The sequence below is a fragment of the Notothenia rossii genome (assembly GCF_949606895.1).
Source record: "Notothenia rossii genome assembly, chromosome: 2".
Lineage (NCBI taxonomy): Eukaryota > Metazoa > Chordata > Actinopteri > Perciformes > Nototheniidae > Notothenia > Notothenia rossii.
In genome coordinates, this window is record NC_136904.1 from 70,472,227 (window position 1) to 70,493,563 (window position 21,337).

The 21,337-nt window shown below is 37.8% G+C and overlaps 1 protein-coding gene across 1 annotated transcript in view; it reads right to left on the reverse strand.

Annotated features, from left to right (window-relative positions):
- The window catches only part of pth2ra (parathyroid hormone 2 receptor a), a 206,364-nt gene that overhangs the window by 22,542 nt on the left and 162,485 nt on the right, over positions 1-21,337 (reverse strand). Inside the window, exons 14-15 of the mRNA XM_079663531.1 lie at positions 17,854-17,920; positions 13,365-13,459 (exon numbers count right to left, since the gene is read on the reverse strand). Coding sequence (XP_079519657.1) covers positions 13,365-13,459; positions 17,854-17,920 — 162 coding nt within the window. The remainder of the gene's footprint in view (positions 1-13,364; positions 13,460-17,853; positions 17,921-21,337) is intronic.

Sequence of the window (21,337 nt, forward strand, 5' to 3'; positions counted from 1 at the left end):
ATTTCATCCTCGCTCCTTTTAAAATGCAAAAAAAAGTTTAATAATCCAGAAGAAAAACGAATTACACTACATAGGATTTGTATTCATGGTCATTTTGGTTTACAGGGCTGAAAAAGCTCAAAACAACAACTCTATGTATTTAAACATTACTGGATTAGCTGCTCATTGTGAAATAAAGGATAAACAAGGTTCAATTTAGGTCAAATACAAAGTAATATAATGCAATCGGAATGCAATTTTATATTTGCTAAATTGCTTCTCTTTAGCAATGACAGTTTTGGAAATTGCTTCCGCAGAATCCCTGTAAACAGTGTTGAAGGCTTCTGATTAATATTCATCTGAACGGATTGAGTTTGGGTTTTTGTATATAGAACTGGACAATATATAAAAAATAATATTGAAATTGTGATGTAAGACTTCATAACTACCTTTACTATTAAATGAAGCTCAGCGCAAGTTATTTCAGGAAGACTGTTTCCCACGCTCTCATTCACAAATTCTCTCTCACTCACTCGCCCTTTCTTTCAATAAGCAAGGGCGCTTCATACCCCCCAGCTAAACCAATCGGTCCTGTCTCATCCCCCACAAGCCAATCACAGCACATCTGGCAAACGTTTAAATCTGCTCTTTTTCTCCCCTGCCAGCATCGTTCAGAAGAATTGATGCAACCCTCCTCCACCTCCTTCACCTCCAGTTCATCAGAACTGCCCAGAATAACCTTAATCACGAAGGATTTTATCACAGTATGATGGGGTCTAATCTCCAAAATGTATATTACCCCTTGTTCATACTGTCACGATTTTAGCTGTGTCTGTCTAGTCAGGGTTTCTTTTGAAAGTCTGTTCTCCCTGTGTCTGGTTTTCCTTCCTGTTTTGGCCTCCTGTGCCTGATTGTCTCATTGTGTTCACCTGTTGCCCTTGTGTTTCTGCTTCCCCTTCCCAGCTGTGTCTTGTCCTGTGATTACCCTTCTGTGTATTTAGACCCCGTTTACAGGAGAACAAAACGGGTTGGATCCGCATAGTTTCTCTTGCGTATAGCCCTTTCATTTACACAAGGCCGTAACAAAACAATAGAAACGGACCCCACAAACGATAAAGGGGTCCCAAGGTGGATAGATTTGCAAACTAAACGCTCTGGGGGGTCAAACGGCTCTGTGTAATCGCCTCTATACGATCATTTCCCGATAGATGAAGCCATAGCCCCGCCTCTCCCCACCTCTGCTGCTCACTGCTGTAGCATGGTCAGTAGCTACTGTCAGTAGCTACTGCTAGTGCTACTGCTACTGACCATGCTACTGATGTTAGTACAACATCTACAGCTCGACCATTCATGCTACAGATGTTAGTGCAAAATCTACAGCTCCTCTACCACAACCATCAGCAACAAGTGGACATGGAGAATTACATGAACTACTACATGTTGCTAAATCCACTGCGGGTCATAAACAGAAGGGCAACCATGGCAACCATGCTCCAGGGTCTTCTTCACTGCTTTTGGTGTATTTTGTGGCGGAAGTTAAAGCGCCAGTTACAGGCCCGGCATATGTACTACAACGTGTCCAGCGCTTTCGAGCGGTCTCGTGTGGAAGTACAGCGCCACTTACAGTCCCGGCATATGTACTACAGCGTTTCCAGCGTTCTCGTGTGAACAGACACGTCAAATGAAACGAATACGTGTGAACGGAAGACTTTTTTGAAAACGCATACTGTGCATAAAAGCAAACGTTCCCGTCTGAGCAGCACCTTAGACACCAGGCATTTACATGGGAGCGTTTGTGTTTACGCATCGTATGCATTTTCAAAAAAGTCTTACGTTCACACGCATTCGGCTCAATTAACTTGTCCGTTCACCAGAGACCCCGCGACCCGCTGGAAACGCTGTAGTACATATGCCTGGCCTGTAAGTGGCGCTGCTGCCGCCACAAAATACACCAAAAGCAGCGAAGAAGACCCAGGAGCATGGTAGCCATGATTGCACTTCTGTTTATTCTCCGTGGTGGATGGCCTGTGCTCCTGCTGTAAATCTCCCCGGCAGTCCACCAGCAGATGAATAACACCCACCTCTCCACCTATTCCAAGGGATGAGGGAACCATGCGGCAGAGTTTCCGTTAAAAAAAATGCTCGCCGTTCAAAATATATATATATATATATTAGGACCGGGACTCGATTAAAAAAATTAATCTAATTAATTAGAGGCTTTGTAATTAATTAATTGAAATTAATCGCATTTTTAATCACATATAAATATTTGACCTGAGAACAGTGAGAAGCAATTTTTTTCACATGGATTTTAGTATACCATTGAATAATGACTGAATACATAAGCTTAAGCAATAAAACATTGTTTATTTTTTTCAAGGTGGTACTTAACCAAGACCAACAGAAAAGTGCAATTTTTGCCATAAAGTGTAGCAATAGCATATTTAGGAATATAGTACATTTCAGAGATTCAGGTAGCCTATAGGTAGGTAGACCTTCTGTAAACTATAACACTTTGTTTTTTAAGTAAAACACAATACTTTCAAGTACATTCAGAACATTGGAAACCCTGACTATTAGAAAACATCTCTCTGTTGCTTCAGAGGCCATAACAGACTTTGTTGATTTACCAACAGTTGATTTAAAAAATCTAATCAATTTCAGTCCAACTCTCTCAATAACCTTGGCCAAAACAATAAACAGTTCAACATAAAGTGCCAGTTGCACCAACAACGTAATAAATAGTTCAACATAAAGTGTACCATTTAAAATAAAATAAAAAAGTGCCAGTGATTGACCTCAATCCCTCCTATTCTTCCAATATCCTGATGAAAAATAAAATCTCTCTGTTGCATAGGCCACTGTTTGATCAACGCGAATTGGGTGTGGGTCCTTGTACTCCGAGTCGGGCTAACGTCCACGCTAGCTTCCACGCTAGCTGCTATATGTTTTGCATTGAGGTGATACTTGAGGCTTGATGTGCTGCGGTGATATGCAAATTCCTTTTTGCATAATTTGCAAACAACCGTGCTCTTATTGACGCTTCCATCCGTCCGTTTTTTAAAACAAAATGTCCCATCCACGGGGCCAACCAAAGCGGTCTCATCAACTTCTTCGTTCATGTTTGACTATTGTTCACTGTGGTTTGTTGTTGTCTGAAGTCATGAACGTTAGTTGGTGCTCCAGTATATTCGGTACCCCTGAAACTCATCCAGTGAGAAACGTTCCGCGGTGCAAAAATAAGTGTGATTAAAATGCGTTAATTTTTTTAACGCGTTAATTTTTGTGTAATTAATTAATCTTAATTAACGCGTTAAAGTCCCGGCCCTAATATATATATAATAATATAAGGCAAGGCAAGTTTATTTATATAGCACCTTTCAACACAAGGCAATTCAAGGTGCTTTACAAAAATGAAAGACAATAGCCGCGTTCACAGCGGAGTACTTTTCCCACAATAGTTCACCAGAACTACAATATATTTGCGATTTACTCGGATTTACTCGGAAGGCTTCAGTAGAAGCTGCTGGGAGTCCCAGCAGCTTCTACTCTATTATATCAAGAACACAAAACAGTTCTTTAGCCCCTCTGTCCTGGTGGTTGTCAACATGGATGTTAAAATCACCAACAATGACTAGACGGTCAAAGTCAATACACACTATAGACAGAAGTTCAGTAAAGTCATCAAAAAAGCTTGCACAGTATTTGGGTGGTCTATAGATATTTAGGAACAGAGCTCGAGAGGAGCATTTCAGCTGAAGGGCCACATATTCAAAAGAAGCAAAGTTCCCATAAGATGTCTTCCTGCATTGAAGGGAATCATTGAACAAAATAGCAACTCCACCCCCTTTCTTATGCATTCTTTCCTGACTCATAAAACTACATTTGGGAGGGGTTGATTCGATAAGAACAGCTGCACTGTTATTTTGTTCAATCCATGTTTCCGTTAAAAACATAAAGTCGAGATTGTGCTCAGTGATAAAATCATTGATTAAAAATGTTTTACCTGCCAAAGACCTGACATTTAATAAAGCTAGTTTAAGTTTGTTGAATACACTATCAGTCAGATTTTTTGTGGCAAGCTGTGGCTGACATGGAATCACTTCTAAATGCGATAAACTCACACAAACGTTTGAGCGCTTATTGTGTCTAAGCTGATTCACCGCTCTTAATCTATTACCTATCAACACAGATATCGGCAAAGCTACTGGCAGGCAGGGCCCCAGCATGTCCTGGAAAGACTTGAGAGTGCCATACGCCCTTGAGCCTGGACCCAGCATATATCAGTCAGTGTTTGCGTTTTTTACACACACATTCTTATAAGGCTTTGGAGACAGCAGTCTTGAAGGGGGGGACGACGTTTTGGTCCGGATGATTATGGTAGGCATGGTGACGGGGTGTTGGTGCGCGTCCAGGGGGAGGAGCTGTGATTTTGATAGGCGCCGTTGAGGAGCGGGGGTAAAGGACATGCTGCCAACCCTGGGCATCGCCTTAGTTTGGTCATTGAACTTCAGGAAGGAATCGGTGCCAACCCTCTGTATCTCCTTCATGTGTTCAGCGATCTCCAGGAGGGTGGGCGAGGGTGAAAGGGTGAACGGAGAGTAGAGAGAGCTGTGGGGTGAAGGAAGAGTATCCTCAGAGGTGATATGGGGGGTGAATGGCGGTGGAGACTTCTCGAATCCATAATCAAGACATTCCTCAGGCGGGTGCAGTGATAGATTTTCAAGGTTTTCTGTGTGATGTGTTGTGTCTATGGAGCTATTTCAGGGTCATAAGTTTTGATCATTCAAAAAAATACAATTTATTTGAAAGTCCAAGTTTTCATCCTGAACTTTGAAAAATACAATGTTGTATTCAAAACAAAAAAAGTATTTGAAATAATTTTTCAGGTTGAATATTATTTTTGATTCAGTTCAGCAATTTTTTTTAATAAAATATTTATTTTCATATTTCACTTTTATTTTTATTTTGATGTTTGAATACTTGTTTTTTTCAGTTTCAGATTTTACATTTTCAGATTCAAAACAATTATTTTTTCAATTTCAAATCTTTTTTTTCAGGTTTCAATCTTTTTTTCGCCTTCAGATCGTTTTTTACTTTCAGATCTTTTTTTTCCGCTTTCAGATCTTTTTTTTTCGCTTTCAGACTTTTGACCCTGATATTGCTTAGGGGGGCGGGGCTTACCAAAGAGTAGTTTGGCACCCTGAGTGACAGCATGAGTGACAGCCCTCCCTCTGTCATGATGCCTTCATGGATGTTAGGTAGCACAAGAAATACAACTACACACTTTCTATACACAATACTCCCGTGATTGGTGGTAAACAAAACTGATACCAGCATTAAAGTTCCGTTAAGCGAACTGTTGAGCATCGTAGTTGGCAACAATCAAGGTATAAGAGCAATAAAGTGTTCTAGAATCTGAAATCACGTATCCGCAATCAAGCGGATACGTGATAGTATTGGCTTAGTTTTCGCGATCAGAATCAGAATACCTTTATTAGTCCCACAGGGGATACATTTACATTGTTACAGCAGACAAGAGCCAAAGAAAGCTTAATGTTACCTAAAGCATGCATACAAAAAGTATTAAAGATTAAAAAAATTAATTATATATATTTTTAAAGTTACACATTTTACATAATACACACCCTGTGACAGTTCTGCGGATTTAGCAGCCAGGTATATATTGCACAGTTTTTAACGGCATATATATATTGCACATACTGCAAATATTGCACATAGTTGGTATTTATCAACAAGAGGTGTTATAGTCTGTGTTGTTTTGTGCGGGGTCTACTAGGGACTGTGCTGGTTGTATAGTCTGACCGCTGCAGGAAGGAATGACCTGCGGTATCTCTCCGTGAGACATGCGGGATATGGCGTCAGGTCCACCAGAACAACTTGCTGGCTCGTACGTAATTTCACATTCTAACACAGTTTATTTTTACTTGATTGTTGCCAACTACCATGCTCAACAGCTCGCTTAACGGAACTTTGACGCTGGTCTCAGTTTTCTAACATCCATGAAGGCAACATGACAGACGGAGACCTGTCACTCAGGATGCCAAACTACTCTTTGGTAAGCCCCGCCCCCCCCAAGCAATATCAGGGCCAAAAGTTTGAAAGTGAAAAAAAAGATCTGAAAGCGAAAAAAAAAGATCTGAAAGTGAAAAATGATCTGAAGGTGAAAATTAATGTGAAACCTGAAACAACAAGATTTGAAACTGAAAAAATAATGGTTTTGAATCTGAAAACGAAAAATCTCTGCTGAAAATAATAAGGATTCAAATATCAAAATATGTATAAAAGTGAAATCTGAAAATAAATATATTATTCAAAAAAATTGCTGAACTTAATCAAAATAATATTCAACCTGAAAAATTCTTTAAAATTCTTTTTTTTATTTTGAATACATCTTTGTGTTTTTCAAAGTTCAGGATAAAAACTTGAACTTTCAAATAAATTGTATTTTTTTGAATGATCAAAACTTATGACCCTGAAATAGCTCCATATGTGTCTTTCTCTTGTTTTGATTCCTCTTGTTGCTTGTCCTTGGCAGAGGGAACAGATTGATGACGCTGGCAGTTGAATGTGTTAGAGATAAACAATTTCACTCTTGACTTAAGGCGAGACATGGCAGGCAAAAACATCGTTTTTCAAGCACTGTTACATTTTTTGATTTTGTGCTATTTTGATTCTAAAACATGTTTTCTTTCAGGCTTTTGGAAGGAAAACGTACAAAATACACATTTAAGTGTTTATTTTACTATAGTTTGTCTATTTGCGTGAGTAGATTTCTCCTAAACTCACCAAAAGTTAGTATTCTAACGTAACATAAAGTACCACGACCGCTGTGTGCACTATGTCATCAGAGATATCGTTGGAAAGCTGTGTCTCTCCTGCACAATCTCACCGGATCCAAATATGGTCGTTTCCTTTGTATCAGCAACCAATCGTGAAAGTTCAAAGGGGTCTTAAACCAAGAAACAAAATCTCATTGGCTGGTGTCAATTTCTGACAAAGTGATTCGTTCAGATGCGTCACGTGGTGTGCTAAAACAATTCCTGGTTAGCTTTCCGCTAGAGATTTAAATCTCAAAATGGCAAAAGAGCGGCGAAAAAAACGTTTACAGAGAAGACGAAAACAATTGTCACTTGCCCGAAGCAAGGTTATACAAAAAACAAATGACCCCGAACATGAAATACCTTCACGGAGTGTGTCGATGTGCAAGCTGTCATCCAAAGAACAGGAGGGTTTAGCTAGCGCCGCACTACAATATTTAAAGGTCGTTTTCTCAAAATGAATTTTTCCCCTACTCTGAGTTCATAATTTCAACTTCAGTAGCATGTAGATACACCAAACCTTCCAGTTATATTCCTATCAATATTATGATGGCTTTTACACAAGGGTTTGTTCATATATCATTCATAGCCTGAATTATACATACAACATTGTATACCTAAAAACATGGCGAAAATTTATATTTTAGGGCTGTTGACAGTATTTTCTGATTTATGGAGTGAATATATCCCTTCTGTAAAAGCCTTAGAAACTAATATGACTACAAAATGAAACAATAATTTTGAACCTCGCTTTATCCAAAGTTCAAATTTCGATTCCTGAAATGTGTTAAAATATGCACATATGTAATGAGATAATGGATAATTTGCATATTTAAACATGCTGTTTCAGAAAACTTGTAATACAGAAAACAATTTCCTTATTGTGAGTAATTAACTGGAGAAATTTCTAGCTCATACCTTTAAAGAGGACCTATCGTGCTATATTTGAATAATAAAGTGTAGGACCATACCTACACTGAACAAAAATATAAATGCAACACTTTTGTTTTTGCTCCCATTTTTCATGAGACGAACTCAAAGATCTAAAACATTTTCTATATACACAAAATAACCATTTCTCTCAAATATTGTTCACAAATCTGAAAAAATCTGTGATAGCGAGCACTTCTCCTTTGCCGAGATAATCCATCCCACCTCACAGGTGTTGCATATCAAGATGATGATTAGACAGCATGATTATTGCACAGGTGTGCCTTAGGCTGGCCACAATAAAATGCCACTCTGAAACATGCAGTTTTGCTTTATTGGGGGGGTCTGGGGGGGTCCGAAAACCAGTCAGGTTTAACCCTAACCCTAACATGTTACCCACTGACACATTAAAAAATGTTTTAGGGTTTAACCCTAACCCTAACCCTAACATGTCAGTGGGTGACATGTTAGGGTTAGGGTTAAGGTTAAACCTGACTGGTTTTCGGAGCCCCCAGACCCCCCCAATAAAGCAGAACTGCACGTTTCAGAGTGGCCTTTTATTGTGGCCAGTCTAAGGCACACCTGTGCAATAATAATGCTGTCTAATCAGCATCTTGATATGCCACACCTGTGAGGTGGGATAGATTATCTCGGCAAAGGAGAAGTGCTCACTATCACAGATTTTTCCAGATTTGTGAACTATATTTGAGAGAAATGGTTATTTTGTGTATATAGAAAATGTTTTAGATCTTTGAGTTCATCTCATGAAAAATGGGAGCAAAAACAAAAGTGTTGCATTTATATTTTTGTTCAGTGTATAAAAGGCATATTTATACTTTTTATTTTTCATAATACCAAACAGATCATTCATTTTAGCCATTCCTCCTTTCGCTTAATTTAACACTGTCTTTGCATGGGCTGATTCTGTGAGAACAGCACCATCTACAGGCCTGGCATATGTACTACTGCGTCTCCAGCGCTTTCGAACGGCAATGTCCGTGGCTGATGTCCTCCTGATTGGTGGAGTTGACCCAATAGCCATAGCGCCACTCCTGTGACGTCACAGAAGTGTTCAAATCTGGATCAGTCTGTATCAGATCCGTTGCAGCCCCTTTAAGAGATTTGGGTATGGAGGAAAATAGAGAGGGTTGTGTTTTCTGACACTTAAAAGACGTACAAAAGTGCATTTTGCATGATAGGTCACCTTAAAGTAAAAAAAATTACCCTATTCACCTGGGGTGTTCTGACATCATAGTGTATTGGCACCCCCTAGTGGCAAAAGTCGGTACTGTAGCTTTAAGGCACTAAATAGCGTGACTCTCCTTCTTGTGTTTTAGTTTACACAGTAAAGCCATGCAGAGCACATCGTAGCTCAGTTCTATGTCACAGATCATTTTTGTTGTAATCCTTGGAGTAGATCTGTCTGTAAGTATACAAACTTACCTGTGTACCAAGTTATGTGTTTCAAAAATGTGGTTCAATTGATTGTGTGATTTCAATGTTTAAGATAAGCTAAGCTAACTAGCTGCTAAGCTAACTAGCTGCTAAGCTAACTAGCTGCTAAGCTAACTAGCTGCTAAGCTAACTAGCTGCTAAGCTAACTAGCTGCTAAGCTAACTAGCTGCTAAGCTAACGGACATAGCTCATTCTTAGCATAGGCTGTTGATTATACTGCACTCTATTTGCATTATGTTGCACATGTATTATTTCAATTGTGTAACTTGTGTTGTATTTTTCTGTTTATTCTTTCAGTTTTACAATTTCAAGCCTCAGTAAATGGTAGGGGTGCACCGAATGGGAAATTCTCGGCCGAAACCGACACCGAAAATAGGAAACAGTTGGCCGAAAACCGAATGCCGAAAGTCCGAAAATGATTAATAGAAATATATATATATATAATGTATACATTTTTTACCAATGTTGTTCAGCTACCTGATTATGGAAAAAGACATGATTATGGCAAAACTTAACTTAAATAATAATCACTATTATGGGTCCATAAAACATTTTTTCAGCACTTTTGAATGCATACAGTACATTAATTCCAAGTCAAGTGCATTTTCTTTTCTCTGTAGGATAACTACAACAAAGTGCATTCAGAACAAAGCCAAGGTGCTCTAAAACTGCACAAACATCTAGGCCAGTAGGCCTACAACAAAATAGTGTAAATAAAGACTAACAGCCAGGTCTTCAACAACAACAAATGCACCTATAAGTTTGGTAACCTAACGTGTTGTTGTGATGACGTAATCAAAACGCGAAGACAAGCACGGCGCGCGACCATGCTCGCGGCTGGCTCACAGCCAACATGTCTGCCGCTTGGAGATATTTCAAAATATCAGAGAAAGAGGCGCGGATTGCGATTTGTAAAACGTGTTCAGCTGACATTTCTCTGGGGGGTGTAACTGCAAAGACTTTCACCACTTCGGGATTACTCCACCACTTGAAATCAAAACACCCGGACAAATATGCGGAGTATGATCAACGTAACCCTGTTCTCTTACATTCGGTGAAAGCCTTTTTAACCATTTTCGGCCGATAATTTTCGGTGGCCGAATATTCGGTGCATCCCTAGTAAATGGTCAACTCAACAACTGTCTTCTGAGTCTTTGTTCGCTATCTGTTAAGCTATGCAGTGCGATGCATACGCAAGGGCAGAATATGGGGTGTCTCGCCTTAAAAAGATGTCTGCGGTCCCAGAAAAAGTTAAATTTGTAAATAAAATGGACAGAATGGTCAGTACAGGCAGTTGAAAGCCAGGTGTTCAGTGCAAACAATCTGCTGAATCTCTCCACTCCTCTTCTGACTGGCGGTAGAGGGCCACTGATGTACACCTCTGCATTTAGAGAGCTGACAGTTTCCAACAAACATTTAAAATATTTTTTCAGCACTTCTGACTGTTGTTTCATAACATCATTTATTCCAATGTGCAGTACCACATTCAGTCTGATGTTCAGACCTAATTTACAAGATATTCTCAACCAAGTCAGAGACCATATCTGTTATGAACTCAGACACTCAGGATGCAGGACCCAATTGCACGACCCGGGAGACAGAGGTAAAGTATCGGTAAGATACTTTATTTTTTCCAAAAAAAAGCAAGATGAACAAAAAATAGTCAATATCGAATCTCTAGTTGAGATGACAAAAATTGAGAACAAAATGAAAGCGCTCACGTAGTGAGGATTAAAACTTTACAAGAGCACAAAAAGAGCATAGACCTGACCATTGCAAGAGACAAGGCGAACTGACACTGAACACTGGGGGCAGGGGAATTTAAACACAGGATAACAAGACACAGGTGGGAACAATCAGGGGCGGGGCTGACGCTGATGAGGGCGGGAGAAACACACCAGGATAGGAAGTGGGAGACAGAAAATGGTTAAACAAAACATGACTAGACTTAACATTTCTGTCGGTGCACAACATATCCTTGGGAAAACAGACTACTTTGGTGTTGTTCTTACTACACAGACTTTTTACATCTCTTACAGCAGTCACCCACAATCAGACTTTCAGGCCCAGTCGTTAGCTTCCCCTCTAGCCTTTTACTTTTGGAGTAGCTATTGGTCCTTACCCTGCTGTGTGAAGAGGGCATGTTAGATCAAGGTATGTAAGGGAAGTCGGCTACAAGAATAATAAACGGAGCCTCTCTTTTCCTCCCCCTCTTCTGACAGCCCAGAAGCTGATCTCTGAGCAGGAGACGTGGGGAGAGGGAGATGTGGGGAGAGGGAGGCGGGCTATTTCATCGTTATCGGAAAATGATCGTATAGATGCAATTACACAGAGCCGTTTGACCCCCCAGAGTGTTCCGTTTGCAGATCTATCCACCTTGGGACCCGTTATCGTTTGCGGTGTCCGTTTCTGTCGTTTTGTTATGGCCTCATGTAAACTAAAGGGCTATACGCAAGAGAAACTATGCAGATACAACTCGTATCGTTCTCGTGTAAATGGGGTCTTAGTCTTGTCTTCCCCTGTGCTCCACGTCGGATCGTTGTCTTTCCTCACCCTCCATGTTTGTCATGTTCCAGGTTGGTTTTGGTCCTCATGCTACGTGTTTTGTCTTGTTTGCCATGTCAACAGCTTGTATTAATTAAAGCTCGCTTTTGTTTGAAACCCGCTTCTTCTTAAACTGCATTTGAGTCCTGATATTCCCCATTCCTGACACAAACATTACATTACATTGCATTTAGCTGACGCTTTTTCAAAAGTGACTTACAATAAATGCATTCGACCAAGAAGACCCAAACTTGAAGAAAACAGAATCATATACAGTAAGTACATCAGGGTTCATAGAGCTAAAACATTTCAAGTGCTACTCAACTAGCTTTAGATAAGCCAGTCCTTTATTAGTAGGCCTATAGGTGCTTTGTTAGTAATTTTATCGCTCGAAGTGGAGTTGAAAGAGATGAGTTTTCAGTCTGCGCTGGAAGATGTGTATATTTTCTGCTGTCCTGATGTCAATGGGGAGCTCATTCCACCATTTTAAATATGTTATCGAACTAACAAACTAAGTCTCTCCTGATTGAATTACATTTACCATCTTAGTCATAAACTCAACATTACTGATGATTATTTACTCCACGATATTTCCCACTTAAGTAAATGCTCTTTTGCATTGTTTCAAAAAAAGCTTTGTCAACACCTATAATCTGTCACCAAGTGTCTTTCTATGTACATTTAGGTGCCCTTACATTGACAGTTTGATTATTCTTTATACATGAAATGTGTTGTATTCATACATACATTCATCTTCCAGCAAGGTTTCCAATTTACTGCACCCAATCACTATAATTTATTCTGACATGTAGTCTGCTCATTTACACAGAGCGACCCTGCATGTGGCATCCAGTACAGTGCTTCTCATAGAAAAATACTCTGTAATTATAGTCTTTTTATCTGACAAATCGATGCCAGCATCAGCATGGAGAATAATGGTGATAATTGCAGATTTGAAATGCTAGAACATATTTTGTGTGTGTATATGTGCGCATATTTAACCTATGTTGTGAGGACATGAATTTGATAATACACTGACATTCTGGGGACTTTCTTACTTGCAGGACAAAATGCAAGTTACCACAACATAAATCATAAGGGTTTAGTGCCGGGTTAAGCAAAGTACTGGATAAGGTTAAGGTTAGTCCGTTTGTGTGTTTATTTACTCATTTTGCATTAGCTCTGCATGTGTACTGTATGCGAAATTTGTATGTGGAGAAACATTTATAATAATGTTAAAACAAGGTGGTCTGCAAATAAGGTAACAACAAAGTTTGTGCAAGAGTGCAAATTCACTTACATCCCTTTTGTAAATATGAACAGAACACATTTAAAAAACGTATTCTACAAACAAGCTACAATCAAGGGCTACAACATAAACATAAAGACATCACTAAGCAACTGATATGTGTAACTTTGTCACCCTGCTCCCCAACAGCATCCCCTTGCACAAATATGTGGACATCATCATGCAAAGCCTAAATTAGTGAAAATTAAATGTATGACATGTTAATTTAGCACAAATCAAATGCTACAACTTTGGCAATTGTGGTTAATTAATCTCAACTTAATCTGCATGCTGGTTCATTTAGATACATTCAGTTGAGTGCAAACCTGTACTGTTTCCTGGTGTCGTATCTCCCTGCGTTTGTCTCTCGAATTTTAGTGAGCAAAACCCGTACGATGTTCATAAACAAGATGAAATTGAGCTGAAACAGAAGAACAGATATAGAAAGCTCTTCATTTATACAGCACATGTAAGTCTTCTTAAGTACTATAGCTGTTATTGTTATTGAAAACGAATAATTTTGTATTGTTAATAACTGGAAGATTAATTTAAGAACATCTACGTTTTCAATCGTGGATCCAAGCATACACAATATATTTATGATTCATTTCATATTCACAAAAACATTATATTACTGTAATTGTATGATAATAGATACACAAACATCACACCACATTATCATAATGCTATCAACTTGTGAATAACATCTATTTTGGAGATTGTCCAATGATCACTTGTTTGTTAGTATCACGCTACTAGATTGACAACTAGATTAACATATCAATGATTTATATATTTACTTCTGCTTTATATTGCAGTAAAAATAACTATAACTATACTACGGTAAATAACTTTCTAAGAAATAATCACCTATTTTCAAGTCAATTCCAGTCTTAGATGGCTAAACTTTGATTTTGTGAACAATGGTAGATAAGAATCTTATGAGGTGGACCCACGCCCCGAAGTGACCTATTGTGTTTTTTTGTACCAAAAACAAACTATTTTATTTTATTTTGACAAGCTTTATTGAGGCTGAATCAAAGTGATTTTCAATATGCAAATGTATGCTTCCATTGGCCCCAGAATATATCTATCATCATTGCAATCCTTTGTTGGATGTGAGTATAGTATCAATTACAGCTTCCAGGATGCCAGGAACAACAGAATCCAAACCAAAAGTAGATTTATTTTATGAATTTGTCTACAATCTATATGCATTTTGCTCCTTATAGTTTTATAGTCAGTTCTTAAACACTTTCTTCTATATCCTTCATTAAATGTACTTTGGTGGTTTTAAATGATTGCCTTATACATTTGAATAAGAAAGTGCTTTTTGAACCTGAAGACCCAGAAAATATTTGAATATGTGTTAGAATGAAACAGTAACACTGTGAACCCACATACAGACTTGCAATTGCTTTCCAAATATATGTCATTGCAGTAGTTTATTACTGCAATATGATCACATTTGACAAAATCAAACCATGGACACAACAGACAGAACTTATCTGATGCATGTTCAATTTCTATACATTTGACTATGTGACAGATTCCCGGCATTTCATATACTAATGTATTCATTTATTTTGTATTGCCTGTCTCTCTTGGGTGATGTGAACCAGAAAAAGAGATGTAAACATCACGCTGTCTATCACTTGTAAATTAATGTTTTGTCCTTTCAATGTGTCTCCGCATATTTTCTTGCAAGCTATTCACAGAATAGCAAACAAGAACATACTGTTGGTGCTACCAAGCAGTGATGCACAAGCAAAGTTTATACCAGACTTTGTGTGAAAAATAGCATCAATCTCCACCATTGTCCAACTTGCATGGATGTAAAGGTTCTCAGAATCAGAATTCGAATCAGAATACCTTTATTAGTCCCACAGAGGGGAAATTTGCATTGATTAGCTAATTAAATGTACTAATCACTTGGCAGTAAAATATTTAAATCTTCAAACCTCAAACCCATGATTCTTGTCTTCTCTTATCTAAAGAAATACATCAAGTAAAGGAAGTCTGAACTGTGAAAGTGAACTTTGGGCCAACCGCCATCCTTGGTAGGTTCTTATGTGGAATAGTGTTAAATATTTACAAAGATTTGCTTTTTTATTTTTTGCTGTGGATAAGCTGATAACACAATTGAGAAAAAACGTGTCTTGCGGTAAAAAGTTTATGGTTTAGTAGATTACTTTTTTACTCAAGACTTTTGATGACTTTGGTTTTAATATATAATTATTGCCAAAGGATCTGCTGGAGAGATATTAAGGTGCAACTCCAACAAACTTCTATATCTTATAATCTTTTACTCAGGTTTACAAATAAGGTGCCACATATCTAACAGTGGTTTTATTCTTCCGTCTTTATACCACAGATGTGTCCCTATATGGGAAGATCACATCGGATTCCCATTAAACCTGAGGGAGACATGTATGCTTGAACCTTGTCTGGAGCGTTGATTGCCAATCTAATATTTTGATGGAATATTTCAATTTGGAACAAAGTGGACCAGCTGAGTAGCTGTGGTTAAAAAAACAATCAGTGGTTATTATCTGGTGGTGAGCTCAATTCCTGAGTTGTTAAATTATTTCAGGATAACAACCATCAGATATTAGAATCCCATTTCCTACCTCGTTCTACTTTACACAGACACAGAAATATTCCTGAAATTAAATTGACTGCCTAGGTGTATGAGAATTGTGAATTTAATCTGTGCATAGCGTGTGGTCTTATTTCTGCAGGTTGAACATTTCTCCAGAGAATATATGCCAGATAACGAAATGCCATCTCATTAGAATCTGCCGGAGATACTCTCAAGCATCTTAACTCAATCGCCAGAACATGGCTTTTTTTAAACTCATTTTCAATGGTTCGGTCATTAATTCACTCTGCATCAACACAGTTTATTTAAGTTTGATTTTCTTTCATTTCAATGCTAATAGAATAAATGCTCTGATACAGGACTGTAATCACTAGCTTCTCAAGATTACAAACCACCGCTTTAAGGCAAGAGTGTATTGTACGTTTTCTGAAATGTGATGTTGAAATGGGCAAATTAGGCAATGTCTTGTTAAATATGTGCTAATAAGAATATGTTTATAGAATAGAAAGCTGATTATTTGATAAAGCCTGGTTTAAAATGCTTTTTACTTTTGTTGACCTATTAGAGGCAACGGTTTTTACAGAAGGAATTTAAGATATGTTTTCATATCACCTCGTTACCCAAAAGATACTGCCAAAAGTCCTAGAACTAAGTCAATATGTGTAATATATATGTATAGTTCAGGCTGTATATCACATATAAGACAAAAACCTTCCTAAGTCAATGTATTATTAAAGATGAAGATATAAATTGCAAATACACCATTGTCTAATTCTCACTTTCTCTAAATTCAAGAAAAATCTACAGATACAAATAGAAAGTAAGTTAGTCTAAAGTTTAGAATCGTATTTAAAAAGAGAAATCCGCAAGATGATGATTGATAGGATATGACGGAGAAGAAATTATGAGTGAGAAAGCTAAATAAATGGCGGAATATGCTCAAGCATGAATAAGAATAATCTTCCTGAGTGAACACTTTAAACACTTTAATGTCAGGAAATAGTGTGTCGAAGACAAATGGCATTTTAATTTTAAAGATGCTTCACCACTCTTCCATCACATTTCAGTAATGCTGAGTGCAAACAATCAGGTCAAAACACATCAAGCAACACTTCAAATCGTTGCAATACATGAAAGCTGACGGTTAGCAATCTATAGGAAATTAACGGGTCTCAGGTACTTAGGGTAATTATGCACAATTAAATATAATCTTTCGTTTGAGTATTGTTATCACCACAGCAGGCAGATTTTAACTAGGATATTTCATGCTCCAATAAAATGTTGTAGCATGGAGAAAATTCCAAACAATTCCTAAAACGTGTGACTGCAGTGATAATGGTTAACAACTACTTCTCAATTATCAGAATGCTGTGCAAGACCTTCTACTGATGGCCCTAGTCATTCTTACTAGTTATTTAATTGAGTGAGCTTACTTTGATCATTAAACATAAGCTTATACAAGTCATAAAAGGCTGTTATATTGGTTTTTGTGGAAATGTTCTTTTTAGTGTAGGGTTAGGGTTAGTATAACCATGTACATACCTCCTAGTTTGCTTAGAATACAGTGTAGTGTTTTTGAGTAAGTAAAGGACTTTTATTATATATATTTTTTTATTTTTAGTGTAGGGTTAGGGTTAGTATAACCATGTACATACCTCCTAGTTTGCTTAGAATACAGTGTAGTGTTTTTGAGTAAGTAAAGGACTTTTATTTTGAAGTGTGATGTTGTCACAAGCTTTAAACACTTGTATTTGTACTTACTGGGTACATTAAACATAGGCTAATTCTGGTAATAGACAACACTGATTCTTCTAAGTTTTGACTGTTACCATTTGTTTATGAATAATTTGAATGGGATTGGGCAAGGGTTAGGGTTAGGATTAGTACAATCATGTATATACCTCAACCTTTTCTTTTGAATGAGAAATGGAAATTCTTTCAAATTGTAATGTTTTCACAAGCTTTTTAAACTAGTATTTGAAAGTATACTTACTGTGGTCATAATCATAAGCCAATACAAGTTGTATTACTTTTTTGACAGTTACCCTTTGTTTATGTTTTAAGTATTGGATATGCAAGGGTAGGCTTAGTGTTACCATGTTCATACCTCAATCTTTGCAGTTTTCCTTAACTTAGACATGCATAAACAAAACGGCCCCAAATGTAGGATCAGTTACATACATACAAAGCATGGATAACAACAAAGCTCTTACCCCAATGGCTGTGAGGATGGGAACCTGGTAGATCCACTTAATGTAACCAGCGCTGAACTCCCAACACCTGCAAATGATACAGTTACAGAGGAGAGGAAAAGAGAAGGTAGGATATAGTAGGAAAAATAAGATACAGAAGAACAAAGTACATGCCATACTGGAGGAGCAGAGAAAAAGCAGACAGGATGAGCAGTGAAATAGTACTAAATAACAGAGTAGCAGAGAAGAGGACGCAAACAGTGGCAGAAATAGATGGAAATTGAAGATGGGGAACAAAAAACAGGAGTGCCCTTACATAATGCTAAAGAAGACAAATACTGAATGGCAAATGCGAAAGGGATCAGAAAAACATAAATAACGGAACATTGCATGTTTGCAGCTAATTGTTGAGGTTTCTGGAAATGTTTTCGTTCTCCTTGTTCATCTTATTTTCCTTTGTTTTCCATAATGAATGTTCATTTTCTTTCCCTTTCCATTTATAATTGAACCTTTTATGTGAGCCTTACTGTATATGTACTCTAAGCATTATGGCTTATTTGAATTGCTGTTGCCTCTGTAGTAGAGTAAAAATGCTATACCTTTTTCTTTTTTTATCCTTTCTTTATTTTAAATTATTATACACATTATATCAAATGTGCTTTGCTATAATGTTTTTTACCCTGGCATTCTCTCCATATGCGAACGTGCATCATCACACAAACATATAGCTTCCCACATTGCGTCTCTTGCAGGGGATTATGCAAATAGGATTATACAGTTGTGCAAATACAGTATGTATTGAGCAGAATCCAAGAGTGTGTACTTTGCATGTTGAGCAAACATGGTCTCTAGACAAACATTCCCAATGTCTTGTGGGGAAATGATAGGAAAGTACAGTTGCAGTGCGTCAAACAGAGAATTGGAAGAGTGAAACAATATCAACTTTGACTGTTCTTCTATGAAAGGCTAAAAAAAACACATTAAAGACAATTAATCTGCTATTTTGTAACTGCTTTTTTGCTTTTCCATATATACACTCAATCATAAGCGTTTCAAAATCAATTTTTTTTTAAATGTACTTGTTTGTCATTGTTTTTATTATATATGTTTATTTATCTTGGTTTCTCTATAACATTTTAATATTTTAGACAGATACTTCATATAAGCCCAGTGGGTTCTTTTGGGGTATTTTTGCACTGAATATTATTTGTTATCTGTCATTTTTAAATAATGCAAAACAATAACATAAGAACCATAACAAATGCCTTCACCAATGTATTTAGTGGGAATGCTGACACAGCACGGGGTTATTTTTGCTGCTCTGCTTCTCCCACATTCCACATCGCAGAAACTCTGTTTGAACATCAAAACGTTCAGCTCGGTCGGGAATCGATTGCTATTACTTTTCTCATTCATATCTTTCATAATTCCAGAGATACATCCCATAATTCATCATATTTTCAACATGGAAGTCAATGGAGAAACTCTTCAGACTTGAAAAATCTTCATGCGACTTCAACTGCTAACTGTTCCTTCATACTTTCACTCAGAAACCTCATTCCAACTTTACAATGTGACACATCTTTCTGACATTATTCATATTAAAGAACTTTTAAATCAGATAGATACTTTTAGAGATATTAAACATTGTTCAGACCTTGGTAAAGATGCCTTCTTCAGATTTTAACATTAGTGTGTATTGCGCAGCTCGTTAAGGCTAGAGTGCGTGATGTCACAGCTAGAGTGGAGGACAGCTTGAAATTCGCCTTCATATTTTTTTTTTAACCTGCCATAATTCCCAAACCCTACACTCCTGAGACATAATCTTTCATGAGAAACGTAAGAAAACATCTCGTAGCTTGAAAAATGAAAATAAATTGGAAACTTTTGATCTCTGGACACCTCGTTAACTCAAATATAAACACCTGTGTCATGGAACATGATGATGTCATAACTCCAACTGACATGTTCAGAGCAGCAGACTTCAGATAATGGTTAATGGTCTAGCCTTCAACATGTCTATGTGTCATTCGTGAGTTTTCCTCAAAAGCTGTTGCCATGGCAGCGAAAGATGCGTATCCCTCGCCATAAAAGACGATGTCGCTATAACTACGATGAAAATGTAAAAAAAAAAGGTGCTCAAACTTCACATGTGTGCTAACAGTCCAGCCGTGAAGACATCTGACAGCTTTAAGATTTCCTCAAATGCCGTTGCCATGGCAACATAATGCTCACTATGAAACACGGTTTTCTCACAACTTCAGTTCAAATGCTCGAAATGGCCCAAAACTTCACAGGTTTGGTAACGATGCAGCCATCAACGCATCTAAGCATATTATGGGGTGTCATCAAATACCGTTGCCATGCCATGGTTAACTGTGACCGTCCATGATTCTTTGGTAATAATTTCCCTTTCCACAATTCGCAAAATGAATTGATTGGAGAGGTGTTGAGATCACCTGCTGTGCACGGTGTAGGGATTGGTTCAAATGAATAATTGAAAGCAGCTTGGTCCTTTTCCCCTTCAGGCCAATCATGATTTGACAACAGCCTTCCCTCAGGGCGTAAGAGGGTTGGGTAATTGCACCCCTGGCAATTAACATATTTTGACTTAATGAAGACCTTTGCAGCAGATAAAAAACTGTTGTCTTCTAAAGACTTAGCTTAAAGTAGCCTTCCCAACAGTTCTCAAGCAAGACAATGTGGGTGATAATTTTCATATGAATTCAGCTATCATTGTATTGGCCATGTTCAAGTAAAGTGGCTCATGTAGAGAATCAGAGCAAAAATATTTTTTGCAATATTTGAACAATAGTGAGTGTAGACCCTTTGCAAAACAATAAGGGCTGTACAAAGTAAAGGGCACATGGAAAGCACACGATAAATGAATCCACCTCTCTGAGCCAATTGAATTAAATGGGTTGTTGATTGGTGTTTGCTTCACCCTTCCCCCCGTTTAATGAAAAGCTGGCCATTATCTTTTCCAGAATCCTGCTGACAAATGATATGAATAAACCCACAAACAGAACCCAACTTTGCAGAGATAATTCAACGACAAAAATCTAAAAATACCTACATAATCAAACATAGATACTGTCCGGGTTGGGGAAAAATAGGACCCAAATGCAGATTGAGGAGGCAAGCAGGTTTCAAAATGAAACAAAAGGCAAGCTTTATTTACAAAAGCCGAAAAAAAGAGAATTCATGAACAGGTACAAGGCACGAGGTACGAGGTAGCATCCAAACAAAAGGTGACTGTGACCAACATGAACGGAGACTAAACAGCAAATAATGAACCAACACCGAACGCAGCAAGAGACAAGACTAAATACAGGGAGGGGTAATCACGAGACGAGAAACAGCCGGGCAGGGGAGGAGAAACACAAGGGCCACAGGTGAACACAATCAGATACACCAGGGAAACTAACGACAGGGAGTAAGACAAGGCACAGGGAGAACAGAATCGCAAAATAAAACCATGATAAGACAGACCAAACTAAAACCG